Here is a 27167-nt window from a genome sequence, read left to right as displayed (position 1 = left end):
TCTCCTCACGTTTTTAAGACGGATCAAGAGTTTAAGATCATCATCTATAACCACGGATTCAAATTTTACTTCACATTTTGGAAATGCAATGCTCCTGGCTTCAACAATGGAATTTGTTAAAGTTTCAAGAGCATTGTCAGTATCAAGTTTTGTTTCTAAAGAAATGTTAACATCAAGATTAGAGTCAATATGTGTTTCATACATATTCCAGTCGGCTCGAAAATAATTGAAAGTGGAGCTGATAGGATTGAGAAGCGCTTCTGGTATATTTGAAATGTAACTGTGACATGATCAGAATCAAAATCAGCATGAGTAACTAATTGGCTATAAAGATCACTAGAGTCGGTTAAGACCAAATCAATCGTAGATGTATTTCTAGAAGAGGAACAACATATAGGGCTATCAAGGTATTGAATTGAGAAATATCTTGAAGAATCATCATCATCATCATCATCAAATAAAATTATGCCGTTGGAATTACTTTGAGAATTATTCCATGACCGATGTTTGGCATTAGAGTCACCAATGACAAAAAAATTTGACTTATTGCGTGTAAATGTTTGCAAGTCAGCTTGAAACGAAATAACTTGCTGTCCAGAGCATTGAAAAGGCAAGTAGGCAGCTATGAAAGTATATTTACCAAGCTGTGTTTCAACAGAAACACCCAAAGTTTGGAAAATTATGTTTTCAATTGACGAAAAATGATGGTGTTTATACGCCTATAAATGATAATTGCAACTCACCCACATGCCCCATCCAGTCGATCATATCGATAAACAAGAAAAGTTTTGAGTTTGGATACAGGTTTTAAATATGTTTCAGTAATAATTGTTTTATGTGTGTTATTAGCTGTTAGAAAATTAAACAGCTCGTCATCTTTATCATTCATAGAACGATGATTATGATTCATGATAACAATTTGATTAGTAAATTTTACTCCAAGTTGGACTGCTTTAACCATTGTGGGGGTTTTTAACATTGAATCAATCATTTGATTCAATTGCTCAGTTAAACAAAAACAAAATGAAATACAGACATTTAACTAGAAGCAGGTGCATTTCTGATGATTTTTGCTTTTTTAAAGAGACGGAATAGGAGTTGCCTGCAGCGGCAGGGGTTTTCCATAAGGTTTGAAATAATTAGAACGGTTATTCTTAGGAAAACAATTTGAAGGGGAGATGCTAAAACTGCCAGCTAAAATATGGGCATAGGAGATTCCTTGGGTAAATACACTCGAAATTAAAAGATTCGAACGAATTCTCGACGGAAGAACATGAGCTTGTGAAAGCGCATGATTACAGCAGTTACCTGATGCGCATGATTCTTAAGCAAGCAACTGAAATATGAGCATTGTTGAAGATTCTGCCTGGTGAGCTCTGGGAACGAAGAACGCTACCGTTAATCTGCCTACGAGCCTCGAAGATTCATTTACGCGAAGGGCAATCCCAAAAGTATGACTTACGGTTGTCCCCGCAATTTGCGCATACAAACTTTTTGTTATCTACCTTCACAGGACAGACGTGGGAAAAACCTCCGCAAATCATGCATTTAGCATCCATGCGGCAATGTTTTGGCAACAACGGCACTTAGTGGGGTTCTGGTAATTTCCTCCAGGTTTCTAAAATTGTCTCATGTTACACGAACATCTAACATAAGTCTTGCTAAAGCTTTAATATTATTTACATCACTTTTGTTAAAGTGAACTAAATAATATTCTTGAGAAGGCTATTTCCGAAGAATGCCAGATTGGGTTCTCTTTTTCATAATGATTACTTGGAATGGGAAAAATCCAAGTAAATCATTCTTTCCATAGGGGACGGACCTGGTGTAGTGGTTAGAACACTCGCCTCTCACGCCGAGGACCTGGGATCGAATCCCATCCCCGACATAGTCACTTATGACGTAAAAAGTTATAGTGACGACTTCCTTCGGAAGGGAAGTAAAGCCGTTGGTACCGAGATGAACTAGCCTAGGGCTAAAAATCTCGTTAATAAAGTCAAACCAACCAAAACTATTCTTTCCATTTTTTTATCTCTTCTGGTGACTTATAGTCACTTGAGAGACCTTTCAAGCCGAACGTGAGGTTTTGTCGTCATAAGTAAAAAAAATTAGCTGTCCTACGCGAATTACCCTACTAGCAATCAGTGACATAAAATTGGAATTCTAACTATGTGTGCCGATGGCGGTCTGGTTTCAGTGTAAATTGCTCACTTCAAATATTTTCGAACAAAGAAGTGATGTTCGCATGTCTAGAGAGTGTATTATTAGGTAAATAATGCACTGCAATAAAAAAAAATGCATTTTGGTCACATTGGCGCTTAAGTCTTCTATGAGAACATGGGCAGGGCATAAAATGGCACTATAGCCAAAACCAATGTATTGACTACTGACTATCATCGCAACGTGCATATTATTTTCAATATTGGTCATATTTGATTAGGCATTTAATTTAGATTTTAATCACAAGTCACCCTAAACACAACAACAGAAATGCAGCAGAGATGCTCCACAGTTTCTCGTTGTCACGTTGCTTTTCGATGAGACAGTATCAGAAGTGCGGTTGCATAAATTAAACTTTAGAGTACCACTTCTAGACTCGAGTACCTTGAAGATACTTTATGATGTACTCGACTCATAACGTTCTTGACAGACGAGACAGGAAAATGAAATCACATCAACCCTACTGATGAATACGATGAGATATGACATGTGTATTTAGACATATTGAATTTTGAACTACGTAATTTATGTTTGAATATCTAATATTTTATTTTGAATTCGGAACTTCTGGGACAATCAATGGCTTTGGAAACTTATCAATACAACAAACATACTAATGACACAAGTAACAAACAAAATAATGAAATCTTACTTCAAGGATTTTCAGGCCTTTTGGCAAGAGTTAAATTCTTGCGTGTAGTATCTGGTCATTCGAGAAATGAATTGATGTTAACTTAAAACTCTAATATTCGGTACAAAAGCGTATAAGTTGGATGCGTTTTATATTATTCTGATGTCAAATTTCAAAACTTTGTTTTAAGAACAAACAATTGATCTTCAAACTAATTTTAGGCCGGCCAAGTTGTATGCTGTATGGACTAGTTATTGTAATACCAAAAAGAAAATTATAGAGAGCATCCATTAAAATTTTGGAGTTGGTTTCGAAGCTGCTTCCCTGTACTGATGAATTACACCGAATATCAAATGTTGAAACATTGGAGCAAATATTGAATACCGTTTTGAATCATATTACGGACAGCTTCAAATTCCGGACACTCTAATTTGTATGGGAAACATTTCACACGAAATGTTTCAATTTTTTCTGCTCGAGGCTCGTTGTAATATGCTTTTTTCATAAAAATCTATGCAAACTTATAACGTCCAACTATCTTAGATGTCTCTTTAGTGGCTTGACGATTTCAACTGACGGTTTGACTTTTCTATCAATGATTTCCATGAGCTGTCCGGAATTCGAATCAAAGTGTCCGGATTATGAGGCAAAAGTGAGGAAGCGTCCGGAATAAGAATCATGAAAAGGCCACACATTCCTATTTATTCAAAATTATTCAAACTACGGAAGCGTATTCTTTAGCCACCTATCGAAAGCTAAGAGTTTCCGACGCTCGATAACGCTGAGAAATCATACAGAATGATTTATTTTGTATGCTCTTTGCTGAGTTATACTTCACTAAGGCCTTAAGTGTCCGTAATATGAATCAAAACGGTAAATCGTTGCAATTTTATCGATAAGTGCTTTAAATACCTATTTAGGTTTTCAAAAACCTTTTTTATCTAAGTAAATACAATTTACCTGTAAAAATTTTGAACCAATGTGGCAAATGAAATGTATCATGTTATTAACTAAATGTTAACGATAGTTTAATTCACAGATCTATAAAATTAGAATAATAGTGCCTTTACACCCGGCTGAAATGCAGTTGTATCTAAACACTAAAAGGATATCTATGTGTTTCCATCGAATCTCTGAACTTTGCTACAAGGCATAAACGCCTAACATAAAATAGCTGCTAATTTCAGAAACAACTACTTGTGCTGCTAACTTATAGAGCCTTCTAGATTTCCAAAAAGCATGGTATTTCCTGTTTCATCATTTGAGACATGTTTGACTCTATAGAAGCAAGACTGATAACTTTCCATCATATATTGTAGATAGCGAACCATTACTCATAATACGATTGAGTTCTGATGGTTTGCAGCTCAGCGAATATTCATAGCAATGAAGGTGATATATAATCATGTTCAACTTCTGTTGTAGGCGGTGGCAACGGCAACATGTTATACAACAAATGTCATTCCATGGTTTACACAACTAGACTACCAAGCTGCAGACTTCATAATTAGTCTATCCCTGCAGCTTATACTCGACTTCTATTTTGACGAACTCAAACACATGACTAACAACTCTCGCCTATCTGTGGCCATGTGTCGCTATACTTCGTCCAACTCTAGAAGAAAAGCACTGTATATCAATCACCAAGCATCACATTCCAATTAGCAACTCCTTCCTATAACCGAGTTCTCGCATCTGCATACAACACCAGCAAACAAATCATCTCAATTACGATATCGCATCCCTCTTTGCAGCATACGGCCCTCGGATCGGGAGGAGTGATGTACGGAAACGGTAACATAGTGTCCGGTCCGTTGGAGTCTCTCATCGAACTGCTGATGCCTACCAACAGCGAAGAGTTGGATCAGGTAAGATATACGAAGACCACACATGCACTTGCATAACCCCCTCACTTCCTGTCCATGAACATCAAACGGAAATTAAATTATTTCGCATTCGTCTTGTTCTACGCTTCCGCCTTTTGCTACGCTGGGACCGGGACCGGGAAACAGGAATATGTTTTCTCCTTCCTGCTGTCGTGTCGATTTTTCATCCGAACGTATGAGCTGTTGGGTAAACTGCTGGAAACGATACCGGAACCTGAACCAGTGGACCGTTTCGTGCCGCTGCTTGCCGTGTGGACCAAGATGTTCCCGTACGATTTCCGCGATGAACGCATGATGAACCACGTTAAACATATCGTAGCTAGGTGAGTGCTATCTGTCACGCTAAGTATAAACCATTCCTAGGTATTAAAATAGATAACAGAGTCCGTCATGAATATGGCTACAACTCCATTCTAAAACACTGTATTTTTCAAAGTTCTGGTTAAAATTATTTTTAAGATCTTGCTTATAACTCTATTTTTTCTTAACTCAATAATTCTACAGAAAAAATATTGACAGAGCAGGGGAACTAAAAAATAGTTCTCTCTCAAATGCACAATAGAGACTAAAAAAAGAAGATCGCCAGCGGCCGGCTGCGTTTTGAATTTTCACGTTTACTTCGGTGCTGCATTTTTTTTTAATTCGGCTGGTGAAAACCGAATCGGCTGATGGAACTATGCCACATATCTATCTTGTATGGAAAAATGTTTTTAAAGTGATACAAGTGTTTTCCTTCTTGAAGATTTAACATGAAGATAGTTTGTATCGTTCTTCGTGCTCGATTTTTATGTAATCCTGCTGGTGGTTTGGCCGGTACTACGCCACCCGGTTAGTTTTTTTCTTACGTTTGCGATAGGTGTGATTCCGCGTTCTCGCATTTAAAATTTTGTTTGTGTTTGGAACACTTCCTGCCGAAATAAGGATTTGCGTAGTAAAATTAGGCGAAACAAAAAGGGAAGTTTAAAAGCCACACAGCGAAACAAAAAAAGTGTTTCGGCTAAAGTAGAAAATAAAATGTGCATCTGACGTGTGATCGATCGTGACCATTTTCCCCCATGAGTGAAACAATATGAAAGATCAGTTGATGGAAGCTTACATGCCAATGACGCCTTCACCGTGGCTTTCAATTAACTTGGTGAGATTGTTCTGATTATTATTATTATTATTATTTAAAGCTATTTGCATATCAAAACAAATAGTGGGAAGGGGTCAAAAATTCCACTTTGACCATTTTTTGGTAAACATTCTATTCATATACATTTTTTAATATTTTAACACACTTCATGAAAGGGAATCATTTATTCAAAAAGCATACATCATAGATTGCTGTTGAACGGGAGAGTCACTTTTCTTTTCGTTACAGAGAGCGACTAAGGGCACTTAAGCCTAGGTGTCAGCAGTGGCGTAGCTAGCGTTCTGGGGGCCCGGTGCGGAGGTAGATTTGGGGGACCCTCAAATAGAGGTTTGCAAAATATGCCTTTTATTACCGAATTTACACGTAACTCCAACATTTTTTTCGAAAACGTGTAACATTTGGAAGAAAATTTCATGATTTAAGCCTAATTCGCTGTTAACAAATAATTTCTTGGCCTATCTTGATTCATGGGAAATTCTTGCAAGGAATCGATCAAGTAAGCATTTTTTTATGATCGCAGTACGCAGTTGAAAAGAAATGTCAATTCAAACAGAGCACATCTTACCTTCGTGCTGAGCGTATACGAATTCTCTCTGCTCTTGGAAATTTTCTTAAAAACTACCTAAAGCAATAAAACAGTGCTTTTCAGTGCTAAAATTCAAAACGGTACTTTTTAGTGCTACTAAAACAGTACTTTTCACTTGACTATAAGTCACTTGAAGAGATCAAAAATGGAATAAACAATTTGCTTGGATTTTCCCCAGTCCAAGTAATCATTATGAAAAAGTGAACCCAATTTGGCATTGTTCGGAAAGGGCTTTCTCAAGAATATTATTTAGTTCACTTTAACGAAAAAGAACTATATAATATTAAATAATATTATTATTATATTATTATTTTTATTATTATTATTATTATTAATATTATTATTTATTATTATTAATAATATTATTATTTATTATATTAAATAATATTATATTATTAGTACACGACACCGAAGACGGCCTTACAATTAAGGTCGAAATACGCGTATCTGTCAAAGGATACAAGCTCTAGTGGAATTAAATGGTATAGTACTAAATTCGGGTTTTTCTACTTGTAATATGCTGTTTATACATACTATTTAGTACTTGCACACTGTCATACCTTCATAGACCCCTGTTGACCGACATGATCACGACGTCATTTTGTAATGTTTCCTCATACTGTTTCCAATTTGACTTTTCTATTTGCAGATGCGCAGACACCAAATTAGCCAATGTGGTATCTGATCTACTATGTGCCTTGTTAGTCCGGCTAACTGAACTCGAAAAACACGAAGAGGAACTCAAAAGCTATCAATCAACTGTTGACAATAAGGTAGGTGTCCACTCTTCGAAATAGTCCAATGCTCCGGTGGTCCTACTAACCGTTTTCTCGCTAATGAACTAACATTCCACCACGTGTTTCGTGTCATTGTATCCACATAGACTGAATCAATAAAGTGGCCAAACGCTTCGCAATTAGCACAAGTTTTATGCAGAATTGAGCGCAATTTAGCAAAACACGTCGGACCAGAGGAGTTTGTCCAGTGCAGTGCCAATCTACTGAAGGATCCTAATCGGGAAGATTTTACTCCCAAACCAGTCGGTTTCTGCAGCTTATCCGGAGGGGCATCACTGGACCCCAAGCGGACGTGCAATTTGGAGAGCTATCTCGAGTGGTCCGCCCGGCTAAGGATGCTTGTGGCCAACGAAATTTTGAAGGTAGGTACACACTAAATAGTACGCCAAGTTGCAGAATGATGATTTTTACAGCACGAGTATCCAACAAACGATTTTTTTTTTAAATTTCGTAAAACACCACTTCCATTTTTTTCTGATATTCTTTATTGAATAGTAGTTTTTGCAATTTACCATCGTAATATGCTGATTTTCATCACGCCAATCTGTCATGAAACAGCCTACTTTCCTGCACTGAAGTATGCAGTGCGGGAATAGTCATAGCCTAACTGAAACCAGTGCTGTAATGATTCATTACGCAACGCTTTCTCATTACGCCACTGTTTTGAGTTGCGTAATGAATCATTACACAACAATTTCTCAGAAATTGTAAAATAATAATGAACACATTCTGATACAATTTCTGATACCCTCAAATGGGCTTCTACGAAATTGCAAAAAATGCTGTACGTAACACGTTGCAGAACTCAATTTTTACAGCACTCGTCGTAATTATTCTACTCGGCAAGCCTCGTAGGATAAATTTACGACTCGTGCTGTAAAAATCATCATTCTGCAACTTGTTTCGTAAACTAATAATACGCAACAGGTTGCAGAACGATGATTTTTACGGCACGAGTCCTAGGGTAGGTGTACCAGTTATGGACATAATGGTTCCCTATTTCGCCATATGTGATTACTTGAATATCTTCACATTTTGAAAGGTTTTGTGTGTTGTAGAATTAAGATCAATGTTGATGTTAAAACATTCAAAAAGATTTAAAATGTGAAAGTTATTGAAATTTTATTTATGGCCAAATAGAGAACCATTATGGCCATAACTGATACATTTTCCCTATATCTGTCCTTTGAGGCTGGATTTGGGAATTGGATAACTAGGGTTGGTGTACCTTTTTTTTTTGTCTTTAAACAATTATTTGTACAAAATCGAATAATGGAGCTAGCGTAAAAATCGCTCGGACCACTATAGAAACACATGAGGCTGTAGTAGCGCTATTTCTAACTTCTGCACTAGCCATAACACAGATGAAACTTGAGTCAAAATCATAATTTAATAAAGATTTCAAAGTGTTTCTATGAAGAATAGATTGAAACCTTCCGATTGATATTGGGTTCCTTTAGGGTTAAGAACTACTTAGGCACTTGTATGATTTACTTTGGCACAGGCATTATCGTAGCTAGGTTTTTTTTTCTGGAGGGAGCCTAGGGAGGGGAGGGGGGAGCTAGCGAGTTCTTGGTTTATCGAAGTAGTGGCGGTCGCAATAACTGTATCTAAAGTCATTTAAAATTGAATAACGCTTGACGTTTACTTCACTGCCGTTTGGCATAAAGTCGTTAACGATCGTTTGACAAAATGGCCGTTTGGCATAATGGCCGTTTGGCATAATGATTGACTTAGAATGAATATCGGTATTTTTGAAGATTTTACTGAGATTAACACCACCGAGCCCATAGCAAACATTTTTGGTAGGTTCTCAACAAGCGTGATGTTCGTTCAGAGATTTTCTAAGCCATGAATGTCAAAAATTGTTGTGACATTAGAGAGCATTACTAAATAGAACTCGTGACGGGTCTGGTGGACGATCTATTCAGAATAATAATTTTCTCTACATCATAAAACAAAGAGTTGCGATATACATATTTGATGATAGTAAATTGAGGGGCCCAGATAGCCGTAGCGGTAAACGCGCAGCTATTCAGCAAGACCATGCTGAGGGTCGTGGGTTCAAATTCCACCGGTCGAGGATCTTTTCGGGTTGGAAATTTTCTCGACTTCCCAGGGCATAGAGTATCTTCGTACCTGCCACACGATATACACATGCAAAAATGGTCATTGGCATAGTAAGCTCTCAGTTAATAACTGTGGAAGTGCTCATAAGAACACTAAGCTGCGAAGCAGGTTCTGTCCCAGTGGGGACATAACGCCAGAAAGAAGAATTAAAAAAGAAAGTTCGCAGTTAATAATAAAGGAAACGTTCATAGAATATTTTGCTGCAGATCAAGCTTTGTCACAGTTTGGATGAAAATTACTTGATAAAAGAAGGGAAAATTTATTTGCAAAATATTTAAAGATCTAATCCAAAGAACTATTAGTTCAGCATAAAGCAAAAATAGCCAATATACAAGAGCAGATTATTTTTCGTTTAAAATGCATAAGGCTCCAACGCAAAAAATTATCTCACAACATAACTCAAATGAAAAACACAGTTTTATAAATTTTAATTTTGGGAGTGTACATCATAAACACCGTCTATTATCGAAAGAAGGGAAAAATAATATTTTTTCCAGCATATTTCGAAAAGAGATCATGCGTTTGCAAAAGAAAAAAAATATGTTGAATAATGGCTGGTTCAAAACATATTATCATTCTAACAGCACGTCTTGGAAGAATTGATAAAACAGCAAAATAAAAAATGGTTAACATGTAGCATAACTAAAAACATTATAAATATAAAGAACAGCCTATTTTTTAAAGAAGGCAAAATTGATGATTGAACCAAGAGAAGATTAGACGCCAAAAAATATTGTTGCATAATAAAACGAAAAGACATAAAAAATTGCGTTCAGGATCATCGAAGTGATTGTGGTACTTCTATCATTCTCGACTATACACATGTTGACAAAAATGCTGAGGACAGTAAGACTCGAAAGAACCGCCAATTAAACAAAGAAGGGTACATATTAGGTGGCCAGTTCGTTCACCACCCTGAAATGTATAAAGCTACGACAATTATGAGTGCTAAAAATAATTCCGGAGAAGTGGGCGAATCGGAGAAACGGGATATTCGGGGAACTGGCATTTGGAGAACTGGCTGTATAAAAGAAGCTGAACTTCATTTAAATTTTGAACCAATATTTTTTATACCTTTTATTTTGGTTACATCGTATTCAGAACGAACATCCAATGATTGAAAAAAGGGTAAATTTGTGCTAAGTATATAAAAATATAATATTCAGAGCAAAAATTTATTCCAAAAGCAAAACTCAAAAAAAGAAAAAATATTTAAAATATTTGAAAGAAGGGTAATTTATTGATAAATAATAAAATACTATTGGCAATAACTTTCCTAATATACGGGAGGGACACTAAAAATAAAATTTGAGTTTAAATCAAAGGGTGTGATAAAACCTCAAAAACCAGAAAAAAATATTTTTTGGACTTAAACAAACGAAAAATACTTGAAAATTGAGTAAACATGTTTTTCTGGCCTGAACTTAGGCTTTTGATACTAAAATTGGAGAAGGACCTTAGGACCCTATTACACGTTTTTTTCTGTAGGGAGCATCCATAACCGAATCATATTAGATACACTAGAAAAAAAAATTGAATGTCTATGATGATTCCGTTACCATTAAGATTTAAATGGCAGGAATTGCTATTTGGTTCCAATCATCTGATCAACTTCACCCCTGTGGTCAATTTTACTCCGGTACTAAACTCAAACGCAGTTCAATTTCATTTTAATTTGCAAATAAACATTTCAACGACACAAGTGTCTATTTCTGTATCATAAACAGCTGCATTATTTCACTATTTTTCAAACCTCCCGCAACATGAATTCGGAAATTTCATTACGCTGATTGACAACGCTAAAATTTTGCATTGAAACCAAAACATATATTATATGCGAATTCTCTTGCAGCGAAATTAATTTTCCGGTGAACAAATAGTCTAATTAAGTCACATAGAACAGCTCATGCACTTTGCATCCGTCTTCCCTGGTGTGAGCTCTCAGCATGTGTTAAAGTTCGCTTCCTCTTTCATTTCCAGTGCCAAAACATACAGGACCGCAACAAAACGGTGGAGCTGTGGAGTGGTGCAGCCCAGTACTGCCTCCTGGTGGGAAACTATAACAGCGCCACGGCCATCCTGGAATCGCTGGATATGCCGCCCATCGCCAGATTACAAATCACGGTAAAATATTGCTATAAAAATTAAATTAATGTTACCACCCACGTTACTAGCGCAACCACTGAACAGAGCAATAATGGAGTGAAATGAATAAAAACAGGCGGGGGTATGAGCCTATAGGTACATGGTATGTGTTGACGCAAATCATAATATGAAAACGATAAGTTCGGATTTGTTAGAGCATACTGTTATGATATCTTATGCACAATGGCTATGCACTCATGCACTCAATATTACGCATCACACTTGGCGCCAAATTGTATGGGCGCACTAAGAGTAACAGAAGATTGTTAAGAACAATTATTCTTTTGATAAGACCGCTATATAAGACATGGCTGTTCAATGCTACGAATAATACACGATAAGATATTAATGTAACTAGTTCGTATTCTGTTTACGTGTCCAATTTATACAGTCCATTCGTCATTCAGTTAAGTTCAAGTTCAATTTGTGTATTAAAATAAACGTTTTGTACAAGTTCACAAGTGCCGTAATAAAGAATAGTTTGTGTCTTAAAAATTACCAAAATTATGGAACAACTTCACCAAAGAAACTCCAGGGAGGCGTAAACATTTGGTCCTTCGAGCCGGATGTACCAGTTGACCAGAATCGAGGATAGTTTCGTGCGAAGAAATTTTATGTACCATATTAGCGTCGTATGATCAAAAGTCGTTATTATGCGTCGCCAGCGTTAAATTTTGTGATCGTGAATTTGTGCTCTTGTGTTTCAAAATGAAAGGCGCATTTTTGTGTCCCGAACTGCATCGTATTCTGTGATCTGATTCAAAAATGCTCCCCAAATGTATCCTGCAAAACCGTTACAACTAAAAAACAACTCAACAATAAAAAGAATCAGAGTGCGCGAGTCAGCTGAATTTCTTAATGCACCATTAGCAGCATAACTTTATTGGTGTGTGATATTTCGCGATCGTGACAACATACGATCCACAAGTGAACCATGGATATGTGAACAAACGTTATCAACTACTGCTATCTGCTGGTTTGTGAGTTCGAAATTGCTTCTATTGCTCTTCCCATCGTTCTAAACAATGCGTATTACGAGATCACAACAAAGTGCGAATATTGCAACCGTCCCCAAAACCTGTTTCGGCCTAGTAGTTAATGTGCTGAGAAAGTTTCCAATAGTGATATTAAAGGAACAATAACGATCACCAGTACAATATCAGTGTCAGTATTTTGGAAGACTGATGAATGAGACTCGTTTAACCGATCAGTGTTTCTCAACCCATTTTGGAAGTTGAATAATGTTATCATGATAACCATCGGACCATGGATCAACCAATAGACAATTCGAAAGAGATCGGTGAACACAACGTCGAACAGAAATTCTCCTTGAGGCGATTTTTGGTGCCGAAGCACCTGTGGAGGCCAGGAGGCCTCCACTCCAGGCAAGTCAATTTCATTTCGGGTTAAATAGATGAAAAAGCACCCATTCATTTTCTAGATAAGTCGTCCATCAGTTATCGTTCCCGCCATCGATCTCAAGCAGTGTTTATCAAATTATGAGCGAGGACCCACAAGGAATAAGGCACAGTTAGTCTTTTCGAAAGCGGTTACAAAACGACAATTGGGAGATGAATCCATTGAGCGCAACTGGCATCTGTCGGATTGTAACAGACCATTGACCTTGTCCAGGTAAATGCTGATTTGTATATGTCCTGCCGGAGCCAGGACCATGGATTACTACACGCTGAAGATTTCACTTTCTTTTCTGATCGGGGCCCATCTGACGTGAGTGCAGCCGCACTCTACGATCTACGACGAGTTGGCCATCCAAGGTCAACAATTTTCGAGCCAACGGTTAAAGGTCCGTTGGTGACTCATATGCGTTCAGCCAGCAGTCCAGCGATAAAGTTCGTTGGAGTATGAGGATTAGTTTGGGAACATTACAGGCCAACGGTTCAAGCTCCGTTGGTGCCTCATGTGGGTTCGCCAGCAGTCCAGCGATGTAGATCGTTGGAACATGAGGATTAGTTTTGAAGCTCGATACAATTACCGTCGGTCCACTCGGCGAGAGTGGATGCAGCACATTGCAGCCTTGCAATTGTGTTGCGTGTTCAGTTTGCTACCGTAGCAAGCGCCCCAATCCTTGTGCGCTCGCAAGATTGGGTTTGAGGGTCCGCCCGACATGGGGGACAGCTTCACTGCCGTGGAGTATTCTGAAGGCTCAACTAGTGCCTCAATCGGAGGTGACAAGCTAGTCTGAGTATCAAAAGGAGCGCAAATTGCAGTATCGAGTCAACCAGTTTAGGCACACCGTGTCGTTTCCCATCGAAGATCAACGTCAATCAGCTCGCCTTTGTCGGATCAGAAGGAATACATTTTTCATGTGGAGTATTACCGCTCTCAATCGAACAAGCGCAATTATCAGCCACTAGAGTCGAACATCAAGCCTGGGATGAACTAGGAATTCAGTCCAAAAATCGCAGTGATAAGGAAGCTCCAATTCAACACAGTGTTTCTCAACCTCTACCACAGGAGAAATATCAAGTCGGCCTTCTGTTGAAGATTGGTACAGTAGCAAGGTGGTTCCAGCTAATATGCGTCGTCACGTCCTCCCGGAGCATCCGCTCCGGGACACAGATAAGTATCGATGTTTCAATTTTCAATTTACTTTATCTCTTGAGTTCTAAAGTCGTTCGATACTTATAGGTTTGCTTTGGTTCGAGGACGTTGGCGAGACTGGAGCTGCCTGCTAATCAATGGACCCTTGAAGGAGTACAGTTGACGATTTTGGAGAATATAGCTGAACTCAGCCGCCATTCATCGAAAGAAGTCGCAGCGAAGAATGAACAATTGGTTGGTCATTCGGAAGGTCAGCCGATGGCATCGAAGTACATCCGAAACGGTAGGAGCTGTGTAGACTAAATGCCAGCTACAACATCAGTGGAGGAAACAAGCCAAGATGCATTTTGTGAAGTCAAAGACAAAATGGAATAGAATAACAATCACATTCAACAGTGAACATCGTCAACCATTTCAACGTCCAGTTTTAGTGAGACTCGATTAGATGATAATTCAGATTAGGTCAGCAGTATCAATGCAACAAGGACAGACTATAGAAAACGTAAAATTAAACAATGAGAATTTAAGAATTCAGGTGCTTACAGTTAAATGTCAGAAATAACTATCAAAATTATTGAAAGACAGCTAGGAGCCTCCGTCTTTCAAGGCGGGCGGTTTATGTTGACGCAAATCATAATATGAAAACGATAAGTTCGGATTTGTTAGAGCATACTGTTATGATATCTTATGCACAATGGCTATGCACTCATGCACTCAATATTACGCATCACACTTGGCGCCAAATTGTATGGGCGCACTAAGAGTAACAGAAGATTGTTAAGAACAATTATTCTTTTGATAAGACCGCTATATAAGACATGGCTGTTCAATGCTACGAATAATACACGATAAGATATTAATGTAACTAGTTCGTATTCTGTTTACGTGTCCAATTTATACAGTCCATTCGTCATTCAGTTAAGTTCAAGTTCAATTTGTGTATTAAAATAAACGTTTTGTACAAGTTCACAAGTGCCGTAATAAAGAATAGTTTGTGTCTTAAAAATTACCAAAATTATGGAACAACTTCACCAAAGAAACTCCAGGGAGGCGTAAACAGTATGTTCACAAAAAGTTGAGTAATATGAAGTAAAAAATGCTTGCTGCATCCACTCCCTAGTGAATGCAACATAGTTATTAATTATGCAGACATCGTGGCAGGAGGTTAGTACCAGGTCCGCATTTTGGGGGCGGAGGCAATTGTCCTGACCCACGATTGAGTCTGTAGACTATAAGGTCGGCGTTAAGTCAGAGTGGTCCAAGAACAAAACTTGGGATAGTTGGAATAATCTTTCAGTAGATGCAAAATCACCTTACCTTTCACTTTTTTCATCAGATTACATGAATGTTGTAAACAGCAAAGCTATGTAACCAATTTAATTTGAATAATCAATGAAAATCGGTCAAGGTATGCAAACAGAGTAAATCAAGTGCTTTTTACCATTACAACCAAAATGATCAGCGCATGAGGAATTCGAGAAAATCCAAGACGTTTCTCAGATTTTCCTGCATGTTATGGTTCTCCTTCTCATCCATTAATAAAAAAAATATTAACATTACGTAACTCGATGCATCTGATTTTGATTTCTGGCCATTTATCAAATTTTTATAGTTGGTCCGAAAATGCAACAATTCCTGTGCAGACAGAGAAGATCAAGTGTCACAAAGCAATGAATTGATAGATTATTGCATTATTTTAAGCCGATTCCAGATTTTGATAGAAGTTTTTGGTAGTTATATGGTGTCTGCAGGGAATATCATAGAACCCGCTGTTTGGACCAGTATTTTTTGGCCGGTACTCTAGATTTTCACTTGGACTACTCTGACTGAACAGTCGAAGCATTAACCTAAGAATGCTAATGTCGTTACTGTTCGTGTTACCAACATTTAGTTTGCCACGCGCTGACAGCTTGAGTACCGGTCCTCAAAGTGTCAAATAAATTTTAAAACCATTCACTACAACATGGCATCAAACAAACAATGAAAAGATACAGTTAAAGGTGACAATAAACTAATTCAGTTTTGTGAGAACAGCGCCATTAGCGTTCTATTACTTATATTTCAATTGACTGAATCCACATTTAAATATTTCTGGTCTTCAATGCCCTGACCAACAAAATTTTAGTTTTCATGCTTTAGTTTTAGTCACCGATTTCGACATTAAACACATGGATTCTTCATGTATTTACAATACTTATGTCGAAATATGTTGATAATCTATTTATCCTAGAGATATAAACCCAGATTGACTGTGCAAACATTATATTATAAATCTCAAAAAAAAAAGAAAAAATTGTTCAGTCAAAGTGAACAAAATCACTGAACGGTGTGCTTTGGTTCAGTTAGGCTGGACCATGTGCACTTAGTCCATAAGAAATCGTTCCATTAGAGGTTTATGTCTTCCCATGCAGGGCTGACAATCATCAGATTCGTCACCGACTGGTGGCGAAATAATAAAAAAAAAACATCATCATCCAATATAATAACTCTGCAAAGGCAAATAAACTATCGAAATACATAGGAACCCCTAACAAAAATTCACCACAAAAAATCGGCTTGAAATTCATAAATTTGCCTAACAGTTTTCTTACCTATGTGATAGATCACAACTTTGTATTTGCTTTTTTGCATTTTTATTTTCTATTCGCTATGTTATATTTTTTTCATTTAAATGTATATATGTAATTAGTATTCCTATATTCCCTATCCTAAGATACCAGTAACCCCTGATATAAACAATGAATTAAAAAAGAGAAAAAAACAATTTGGTAAATAAGATTAATTTGAATATTTGAATTCAAATCCCGTCCTATAAAACCCTACATCATCATTCCTTCCTTATGCAGTGCATCATGGCACCCTGCACCAACTGTGCGAAAACAAATCCCTCCCGGGATATGTTCCACCCATGGGTTTTGCTGCATCATAAGTGATATAAAAATGATATGCAGGCCAATAAAACGGGCTTTCTGGTAACTAAATTCATTCAGTTTGATTCGTTTGTGGCCTTTTTTGTTTTTTAAAAGACATCGACACGTTAATGCTTCCAGTGGGCATTTTGCCCTTTGAAGGAAGCACCACACTAGACAACGGACTAGCATGCAACGCCCAGTGGCACAGTTGGAAAACATTCCTCACGAAAAGTTTTTCCGGCCTGAAGCGGGAATCGAACCCACACTCCTTAGTACGATGCGGCTAAATGCCAGGTGACACTAACCGCACGGCTACAAAGCCCACAATTTAATTTGAATTCATCCAGGAACTAAATTCCTACCAGTGTCAATCTCTCGTAGTACCGAGATAAGTGGAGTTGAACAACAATTGCAAAAACGAGCGGAGCTCTGTCATCCAGATCCGGCTTAAAGTAGCCTAGACACTCGATGCAAGGATGCCAGCAACGAAGTCCAATCGGTCAGCCAGAAGTGGATTAATCCAGCAAGTGGTCAGGTGAAGTTGATTTTGTGCATCCTTAAATTCCCTATGAATTCCCTTTTAAAACTATGAACTTGAATAAATTAAGCGTTTAAAATTTTAATTTGAAGTTCATTAATTCTTTATGACAAGTGCAATTGCTTCTAACTCTCTTCCATTGTGATTACATTTTTCTGGCAAAGCAAGTCTGGGTTGTGAGACCGCCTCTGAACGATTCTCCCGGACAGACCCTGAGAGGGCTTAAGTGTAAATAGTAATGAAAATTTTGCCAATTTAGTTAGTTTTGAATTTTGAAGTTTGTTTAAGGCTAAGTAGCCCGTTATTCGTTTTGGCAACAATATGACTATTCAGCTTGCATTTCAAAGTGATAAAACTCAGTCTTGATAGTTTATATTGACTTGAAAATGTATCACTGTACGCGCTAACATGCATAAAGCATGCTGATACTTTTTCAGCTGTGTCAGTGCAAAACCAACTGATTCTCTTTGATTTGAAATTGTGAGATGAATTAGCAACAATCATCAACGACGCGTATTTCAATGACGGCCTACTTCGCCTTAAAAGTTATTAGTGCTAATTTCCTTGTTTTCTTTTCATCTTCTGATATTTCTGAAATTTAAATGAGTTAGTAACGAATAAGTAACAATCAGAGAATTATTTATGAAATTGGTAGCTGTTCAATAATCCGTAACAATCACAGATCTCAAAATTAGATTTTTACACTAGCAAGTGTCATATAACTGCTCAAATTTATACATACACTACAACATCTTGCTCTAATTGATTATAATTTGACAATTTGGATCGGTTACAGCCGTTTTTTTTTCACCGAAATCAATGAATCAGTGAATCAACAAAGTCAGCCATCGTGAGGTCGATGCGGATTCGGTCAAAACTGAGGAGATCACTATTTGATGTAGTTTTGAATAGGTGGTCACTTGTCTTTGACAGCCTAGTTATCATAGAACTTGAATACGGTCTCAAATCTCTTAGCGAAAAGTATTTTCACCAGCCATGTCGTCGTAAAATTTGAGCTTCTTAGTCATATCCTTTTGAGGAGGGCGTTGCTATAGCCCACAGGGTGGTTGTACTCCCAAGCGTTGATAAGTGAGTCTTACAGGAAAATTGTATCTAATTAATATATATTCCAAACACATGAGAACTAATATGCATTTGCACATGTTTAGTTTGTGGTCAATGCTCATTGCAATTGAAATGTGAAACGGAGAAAGACATATAAATTAAAAAATATATAGATGGCATCATAATAGGAGTGGATATAGCTATTTCTACCTTTGATCGGTTATAAGTCAGAGTGGACCAAGTTCAAAACTTGAGAAACCGGATTATTCTGTTATTAGATCAAAATTATGCAAAATCACCATGGCAGCGATAACTTCTCAGGAATGCGAGAAAATGCAAAACATTCCAAGTAATTTGTCATATATTTCGGTATTTAATGTTTTTTCTTCTCATTCGTTAATAGAACTTGATCCATTTTACATTATTCGATGAATTGGATTTTGATTTCTGTCGATTTATCATGTTTGGGTAGTTACTCAGAAATTACAACGATTTCTGTGCAGACAGAGTGGACCATGTGTCAGAAAGCAACGAATTGATTGATTATTTGTTTTTGTAGTCGATTCCAGAATCCAATGAAAGTTGTTGGTAGTTATATGGTGTCTGTTTGGAATATCGTAGAACTCTCTCATTTTACCAGTATATTTTGGCCGGTATTCAAGATTGTTACTCGGTTCTTTCTGACTCAATGCATATTTGGTCTTCAACGTTCTGACCTAACAAAACTTTAGTTTTCAAGTTATCGTAGTGTTTGAATTATTTAAACGATTTGTGAATATTTACAGTTCACTCGAGGAAAAAACCAGCGATTGAATACTTATTACTTTGTTGTACGAAATATGTTGTTTTCATAAATTCAGAAAATCGTTCATTTCAAACGGCTAATACCATTGCTCACCTAGTTTTTACAGCAGTTCTAACTCAGTTTTTTCTTAGAGAAGTTTCAAATATGACGTCCATCAGTTTTCTGGATTTCTAGAAAGTCTCATGCTTTTTCCAATACCTAATATGCACTGTCACATTTTCGTAGACCACCCCCTCCCTCAAATGATGGATGTCGTTTTTGGGTGAGCCTTTAGTTAGCTTTTTGAGGGTGACCACAAAATTAAAAACGAATGTTGCACTAATGGTGAGAATTATTTTTTTTTTTTTTCTAATAAAATTCAAGATGACCAAATTTAAAATGACCTAAGTTATTGCATATGAAACCTACATAGGGAAAGTGTACCAGTTATGGCCATAGTGGTTCCCTATTTGGCCATATGAGAAGCTTCGATAACTTTTACATTTTTAATCTTTTTGAATGTTTTAACATCAAGATATATCATATATCTTAATGTTAAAACACAAAATAACCTTTCAAAATGTGGAAACCAGAGCTGGAAAAAGTTCTGAAATTCACACTACAGTAGGCAAGCGCTGCAAGTCACAGTCAGCGAAGCCAGTGAAACTCACGCTTATTGTTGCTGTAGGAAAAATGCCTTGAATATAGCAAAACACCCGTTGCTAAGGGCAACCCAAAACTACTGTAGAAAAATGTTCTATTTCCCGCATTTACAGCCTACTGATTAAGAAAATTCATGTACCCAATATAGGCTACTTGATGAGATTCACATTTTGAACTACTGTATTAGAAGAGCCACGTGATTTACTCAAAAACACAAGCCTACTTCTACTACCATTCCCAACTCTGGTGGAGACATTCAAGTTATCTCGTATGGTCAAATAGGGAACCACTATGGCCATAACTGGTTCGCCTACCGTACTTTGATTTGTGTTTTAGGATATATAAAAAGAAAGATACGTGAAGAAATATCTGAAATGTATAAAAAAACTGAGCTTTTTTTCAAACTGCTATCTAGCGTAAGTGGGATACACTGATATGCCTGGGAAGCAGAAAGATTTCCAAACAAACAATTTCGCCAGAGATGTCATTGATTGAAATAAATACGCCTCAAAATGCGGCTTATGTGGAAATGCCGAACAGATTTGCCTGCAGTTCTTATGGGAAAGGCTACCAAATATATCGAGGATGCCGACAATAGTCACAATTACATGTGATGTTTGAAGTATTGGAAAACGTTTCGTTAAAGTTTTCAACAAGTCTGCCTGTGTGATCCAAGACAGGATTGAACAGCGCATAAATGTAACAAATATTTAGTCTGTCCGAGAAAATTACAAATAAATCACGGCATCAGCTTAGACTGCTGAAAATACGTAAATTTTCTTGTATTATTTTATATGAAAAATTAGAATCAAAAAATTAAGTTCACGAACAAATGTTCAAGGTTTTTTAAAGCAGGACATCAAGAAACTTTGAACCTTATTTTTGGATTAAACAAGAGGCTCGAAATATATTGCTTAATTTAAAACAATTTGTCACTCTTGAAGTGATATCAAAATGCAAAAACTTTGACAATTGCCCTGGATTTCAAAATATTACGCTATTGTTTACTATAGAAGTTTGGCGTTGGATCTATTAGTGGATTTTAGAATTACTAATAGGGTCCTAAAGGCCTGTTCCAATTTTAATGCCAAACGCTTAAGTTTAGGCCAAAAACACATTTTTACTCAATTTTATGACCAAAAAACATTTTTTTTAGATTTTGTCACATTCCTTGGCTTAAACACAAATTTTTGGTGTATTTTTCTTTCCGTGTCCCTTCCGAAATGTCAGATAGGAACAACCCCAGTGTTAAAACTAAAAGCCCTGTGGTGTTTTTGTCGATTAAGCGAACGTCAAACATGATCAAAAGTGTCAAGGTTCATTTATGGACCCAATTTTTAAATTAAAGTTTAAATATGATGTAGCCGTTATTTGAGCGGGAAAAATTGCTAAAATAGTTGCAGTAACATGCTCTTTCGTGTCAATAAATAAAAACAAGATTTCATTAAACATTTTAGGACCCAATTATTCATTACAGCAGGTTTTCAAACTCATTTCAGCAAATACCGTTTTTGATGCGTACTTGATAATTATTTTTCGTCACTATCACATGAAAATTATTGGCCCAAAATGAACAAGAATACGAACTGATTGTCTTTAGAACATATGAAATGATTTTTTTTCTGCTTCAAAACTTCAAGAGATACTTCGATCGATATTGTTGATTGAGATGATTTGATCGATATTGTTGCATGCTGAAGTTATGTCGAAATTTCAACAAAATTTTTATTTTCACACGAAAAAGTGATTTATATACCAAAGAAATATCCGAATTTCAGAATTTAGTGGTGGCAAGGGGTCGTACAGCTCGGAAATTCAAATTGTTGTTCTTTAGGGCGTTAATTTGCTCCTGATTACTCTAGAGTGTTCATAAAGATGTACCTGATATGTTTGGATCGAGGTCAAATTTTTGCAGGGCGTTGATAAAGCTTTGAATTTTAAATTATTGTTCTAGATACAAATGATCTACATAAGACAATGTCAGAAAACTTTAATGCGTTTTAGAAGCTTGTATTTTACAATTAATATCCTTCAGGGCGTTAAGGTGCACCTAATCTTATTGAAATCAGGTCAAATTGCTCCAGGGCGTCGATACTTGGATAGCTTGGAATTTTTAATTGATTAAGGGCTTTAAGACGCACTTTATCTACATAGGATAAGGTCAAATTTGTCGTACCGCTTAGAATTTGCAATTGATCTTAACCAGGGCGTTTAGATGCAGCTGATCCCCGTAACACAAGGTCAAACTATTTCAGTATGTTGAAGCAGCATGGAAATTTCGATTGATTTTCCAAAGGGGTTTTAAGATTCTCCAGATCTTCCAAAAATAAAGGTGAAATAAAGTCAAATTACTCCAGGGCGTTGAAATAGCTTACCAATTTTAATTGATGTAGGACCAATTTTAATTGGATACAGGACGTTCAAATACACCTGATCTATTTAGAATACTGTCAAATATCTCCTGGGTCTGGATACATCCTGTAATTTACAATTGACGTTCTACAGGGCGTTAAGATGCACCTAATCGACAAAGAATAAGGACAAATTACGCCAGGGCGTTGATACAGCAATAAATTTATTAAATGATGTCCTACAGGGCGTTAAGATACAGCTCATCTATTTGAGGAAAAATTCAAATTACTCCAGAGCGTTGATACAGCTTGACAATCTCGATTGATATTATACAGGGCTATGAGGTGCGCATGATCTACTTAGGATAACGTCAAATAACCGTAAGGGTTTTATACAGCAAGAAAACTTCGATTGATTTGCTATAGGGCGTAAAGAGGCTTCAGATTTCGCCAAGATCTTTGTGGACTCTTACATCAGGGCGTTGATACAGCTTGGAATTATCAAATTAAGTCCTAAAGGGCGGTCACATGCACTTGATCTACATGGAAAAAAGGCCCAAATTAATGCAGGGCGTTGATCCAGCTTAGAGTTTACAATAAATGTCCTACAGGGCGTTAAGTTGTATCTGATATACATGGAATAAGCTCAAATTACTCCGAGGTGTATCAACGCCATGGAGCACGTAGGTTTCGATTGATTTTCTACAGAGCGTTCAGATGCTCTAGAACTCGCAAAGATCTGTGTGAAATAAAGCCATTTTTTCCCAGGGCGTTGATAAATCTAGGGATTCAATTGATGTCCTACATAGCGTCAAGATACACCTGATCTGCATGGAATAAGGTCAAATTACTCCGAGGTGTATCAACGCCATGGAGCACGTAGGTTTCGATTGATTTTCTACAGAGCGTTCAGATGCTCTAGAACTCTCAAAGATCTGTGTGGAATAAAGCCATTTTTTTCCCAGGGCGTTGATAAATCTAGGAATTCAATTGATGTTCTACATAGCGTCAAGATACACCTGATCTGCATGGAATAAGGTCAAATTACTCCAGGACGTTACTACAGCATAAAAATTTCGATTGATTTCCTACAGGGCGTTGATATGTTGTAGATCTGACAAAGATCTATGTGGAATAATGTCAATCTACTCCAGGGCGCGAAACAGATGGATCCATTTATGTTATACAGGGAGTTAAGATGCATCTGATCTACGTGAAACAATATCAAATTACTGCACGGCGTTTGATAAAGCTTGGAATTTTCAATTGATGTCCTACAGACCGTTGAGATGAACCTGATCTACATAGGGCAAAGTCAAAACACTCCAGGGCGTTTATACAGCTCGGAAATTTTGATAGATTTTCTACGAGGCGTAAAGATGTTCAAAATAGTCTAGAGCGTTGTAACAATTCGAAAATTTCGATTGATGTCCTACAGAGCATCAAGATGCGCCTGATATACATAGTAAGGTCAAATAACTACAGGGCGTCGATACAGATAAGAAATTTAGATTGATTTTCTAAAGGGCATAAAGATGCTCCCGATCTTGCAAAGATCTGTGTGGAATAATGTCAATTGATGTCATACAGGACGTTGAGTTGCACCTGATCTACATAGAGCAAAGTCAAAATACTCCAGGGCGTTGATACAACTGTCTTCAGACCGTTAAGATGCACCTGATCTACATAGAATAAAGTCAAACTACTCCAGGGCGTTAATATAGTTTGAAATTATTAAATGATATCCTTCAGGGCGGGGGCCCAGATAGCCGTAGCGGTAAACGCGCAGCTATTCAGCAAGACTAAGCTGAGGGTCGTGGGTTCGAATCCCACCGGTCGAGGATCTTTTCGGGTTGGAAATTTTCTCGACTTCCCAGGGCATAGAGTATCTTCGTACCTGCCACACGATATACACATGCAAAAATGGTCATTGGCATTGTAAGCTCTCAGTTAATAACTGTGGAAGTGCTCATTAGAACACTAAGCTGAGAAGCAGGCTTTGTCCTAGTGGGGACGTAACGCCAGAAAGAAGAAGAAGATCCTTCAGGGCGTTAAATGCAACTGATCTAATTGAGACAAGGTCAAATTACTCCAGGGTCAAATTACTACAGCTTGACCATTTTCGATTGATGTTACACAGGGAGTTTAGTTGCACCTGATCTACATGTAAAAAAGTTAAATTAATTCAGGTCGATGATACAGCTTGAATTTTCATCTGATGTCCTAAAGGGTGTTAAGAAAAATATCTAAGAAAAGCTTCTTAGTCGTCGACTAAGCGCGACTAAGCAGGGCGACAGGGCTGATTTTCACAAACTGGGACCATTTTTGTAATCTAAGTCATAAATTTCCATATAACGTTAAACGCCTAGAGGTATGCAATGCCCTACAAATGTTCGTCATTCATTCAATTTTGTTCGATTCATACTCCATTATCAAAGTTACCCCAAAACGGAAAACCAACTTATTATATGAAAAATTATGTATACATTCAAAACATTTTTGGCAATCTATCGACTGCAATCGATAGGATAGGATGCCAGTACTTGTTTTAAAAATATAAATTATAATTCTTTGAAACAGCATGCATAAATATTCAAGTTTTCTTTGAAAAACCTATCAAAGTTACCCCGTTTTACAGTACTTCTATCTATCACACTCACACCCAACTCGTTCATAGCAAACGCTAGAACCAGAAACGGACAAGAAACCGTTTCCCTACGCCTGATACATAGGCAGTCTGCTAACCAAAGAGCAAACCTCTCTACCATGCCTATACACTCTCGCATGAACTGGCGTGAACGCAGTGGTATATACGATTTACGTGGGAGCCTGTTTAATGCATCATCAATTCCTCCCCCTTTCCCTCATTGGTCTGCATTCTGACGTGGCAGGCGCCATTGTTGCCTAAAAATGGAAGATCACCAACACTTACACAATGAAGGTGTCTGTTAGTCCCAAGCAGTCATTCGGTTGGTTCCTTTTGTAAGTACAGCTGATCTATCGATACTGGAGTAGCAACCACGGGCGGCCAATCAAGCTCAAGCTCAAGCTCAAACATAAAGTCAACAAAATCAAGTTTCAGAATTGTTTTTTTGTTTTTTTTTTTTTTTTTTTTGTTGGCACTCCGTGCTTGTGGCCACACTACTGTGCCAGACTCAGTTGATCTGTAGCTTCTTTATCGATACAGATCTATTTTCAACTTATCTATATTAACATCTAGTTTCACTCTCTCCTACTCTTTTACTCTCACACCGAGCAGGTAGGAGAGAGCTCTGCTATTAGTGAGGCTAGCTGCCTGCGAAGAGGATCAGTTTGTCTCAGTCACCATCTGATACTCCGGTTTGGGAAAATCGTTGTAAACCCATGAAGTATAGGTATTTTCGGAACTGGCACGACAAGGAGATGACGAAAATCGGTGTCCGACGCCATTTTGAAATCCAAGATGACGGCTTTCGGTTTGCGAAAATCTTTGAAAACCAATGTAATATAGGTATTTTCGGAACGGGCACGATGAGAGGATGACGAAAATCGAAGGACAACTAGAATTTGCAATTCAAAATCTAGTTTGGGAAAATCATTTAAAGTCTATGCAATATAGGCATTAGAGTGGTTCAAAAAATCGTTTTTGCTCCACACCGCTCATTCGATTCTAGATCAAATTCTGAGTGTCCTCCCAAAATTTGAGCTTATTTGGATAAAAACTGAGACTGCACAAGTCCTTTAAAGTTTATATGGAAATTACTATGGGAAAAGCAAGCAATTCATTCAATCGGTCATAGTGTTTTCCCATGTACTCTTGGGGATTAGAGCTAAGTTGATACTGTGAGATACATTCATCAGCTACAACTTTGCCGAAGACCGTTTTTAAATCGGACGCCCCAGTAATTAGTTATTGATTTATATCCAGTCACAAATTCTTCGGCAGTGCTCATTTAACTTCTGAACAGGCAACATTGCTGCACTTGGCGCGAAAGATAGCACGCACAAATCATGGCTACTATGTTTTACTGCATATATCCAGTGATGCCTGCAGAACAGCCCAATAATTATAGCCAAAGTTTTACAACTCATTCAAAAATCAATAACTAATTACCGGGGCGTCCGATTTGAAAACGGTCTTCGGCAAAGTTGTAACTGATGAATGTATCTCACAGTATCAACGTAGCTCTAAACCCCAAGAGCACATGGGAAAACACTATAACCGATTGAATGAATTGCTTGCTTTTCCCATAGTAATTCCCATATAAACTTTAAAGGACTTGTGCAGTCTCAGTTTTCATCCAAATAAGCTCAAATTTTGGGAGGACACTCAGAATTTGATCTAGAATCGAATGAGCGGTGTGGAGCAAAAACGATTTTTTGAACCACTCTAATAGGCATGGCGTCAGACATCGATTTTCGTAATCACCGACATTTTGTATGGGTTTCGACAATTTTTTAATCCGGACGTCGCCATCTTAGAGTTTAAAATGGTGTAAGACATCGATTTTTGTCATCCCCTAGTTAAACCTTTCCGAAATACCCATATTGCGCAAGTTTTCAACGGTTTTTTTTTTTCAAACCGAAGGACGCCATCTTGGATTTCAAAATGGCGTCGGACATCGATTTTTATCATCCCTTCGTCGCGCCCGTTCCAAACATACCCATGTTTCATGGGTTGCCAAGGATTTTTCCAATCCGGTCGTCACCATCTTGAATTTCAAAATGTCGAAGGACGCCATCTTTTATTCCAAAAATACCCATATTTCATGGGTTTTCGATG

The 27167-nt window shown here is 37.4% G+C and overlaps 1 protein-coding gene across 1 annotated transcript in view; it reads left to right on the top strand.

Annotated features, from left to right (window-relative positions):
• Nucleotides 1-27167, top strand: part of LOC5569370 (ras-GEF domain-containing family member 1B) — a 166532-nt gene that overhangs the window by 66080 nt on the left and 73285 nt on the right. Inside the window, exons 4-8 of the mRNA XM_021844775.1 lie at nt 4606-4719; nt 4864-5060; nt 7108-7231; nt 7342-7617; nt 11366-11509. Of these exons, the coding sequence (XP_021700467.1) occupies nt 4606-4719; nt 4864-5060; nt 7108-7231; nt 7342-7617; nt 11366-11509 (855 nt within the window). The remainder of the gene's footprint in view (nt 1-4605; nt 4720-4863; nt 5061-7107; nt 7232-7341; nt 7618-11365; nt 11510-27167) is intronic.

This window comes from Aedes aegypti, chromosome 2 (assembly GCF_002204515.2).
Source record: "Aedes aegypti strain LVP_AGWG chromosome 2, AaegL5.0 Primary Assembly, whole genome shotgun sequence".
NCBI lineage: Eukaryota > Metazoa > Arthropoda > Insecta > Diptera > Culicidae > Aedes > Aedes aegypti.
This window is presented reverse-complemented; position numbering and strand designations above follow the sequence as displayed.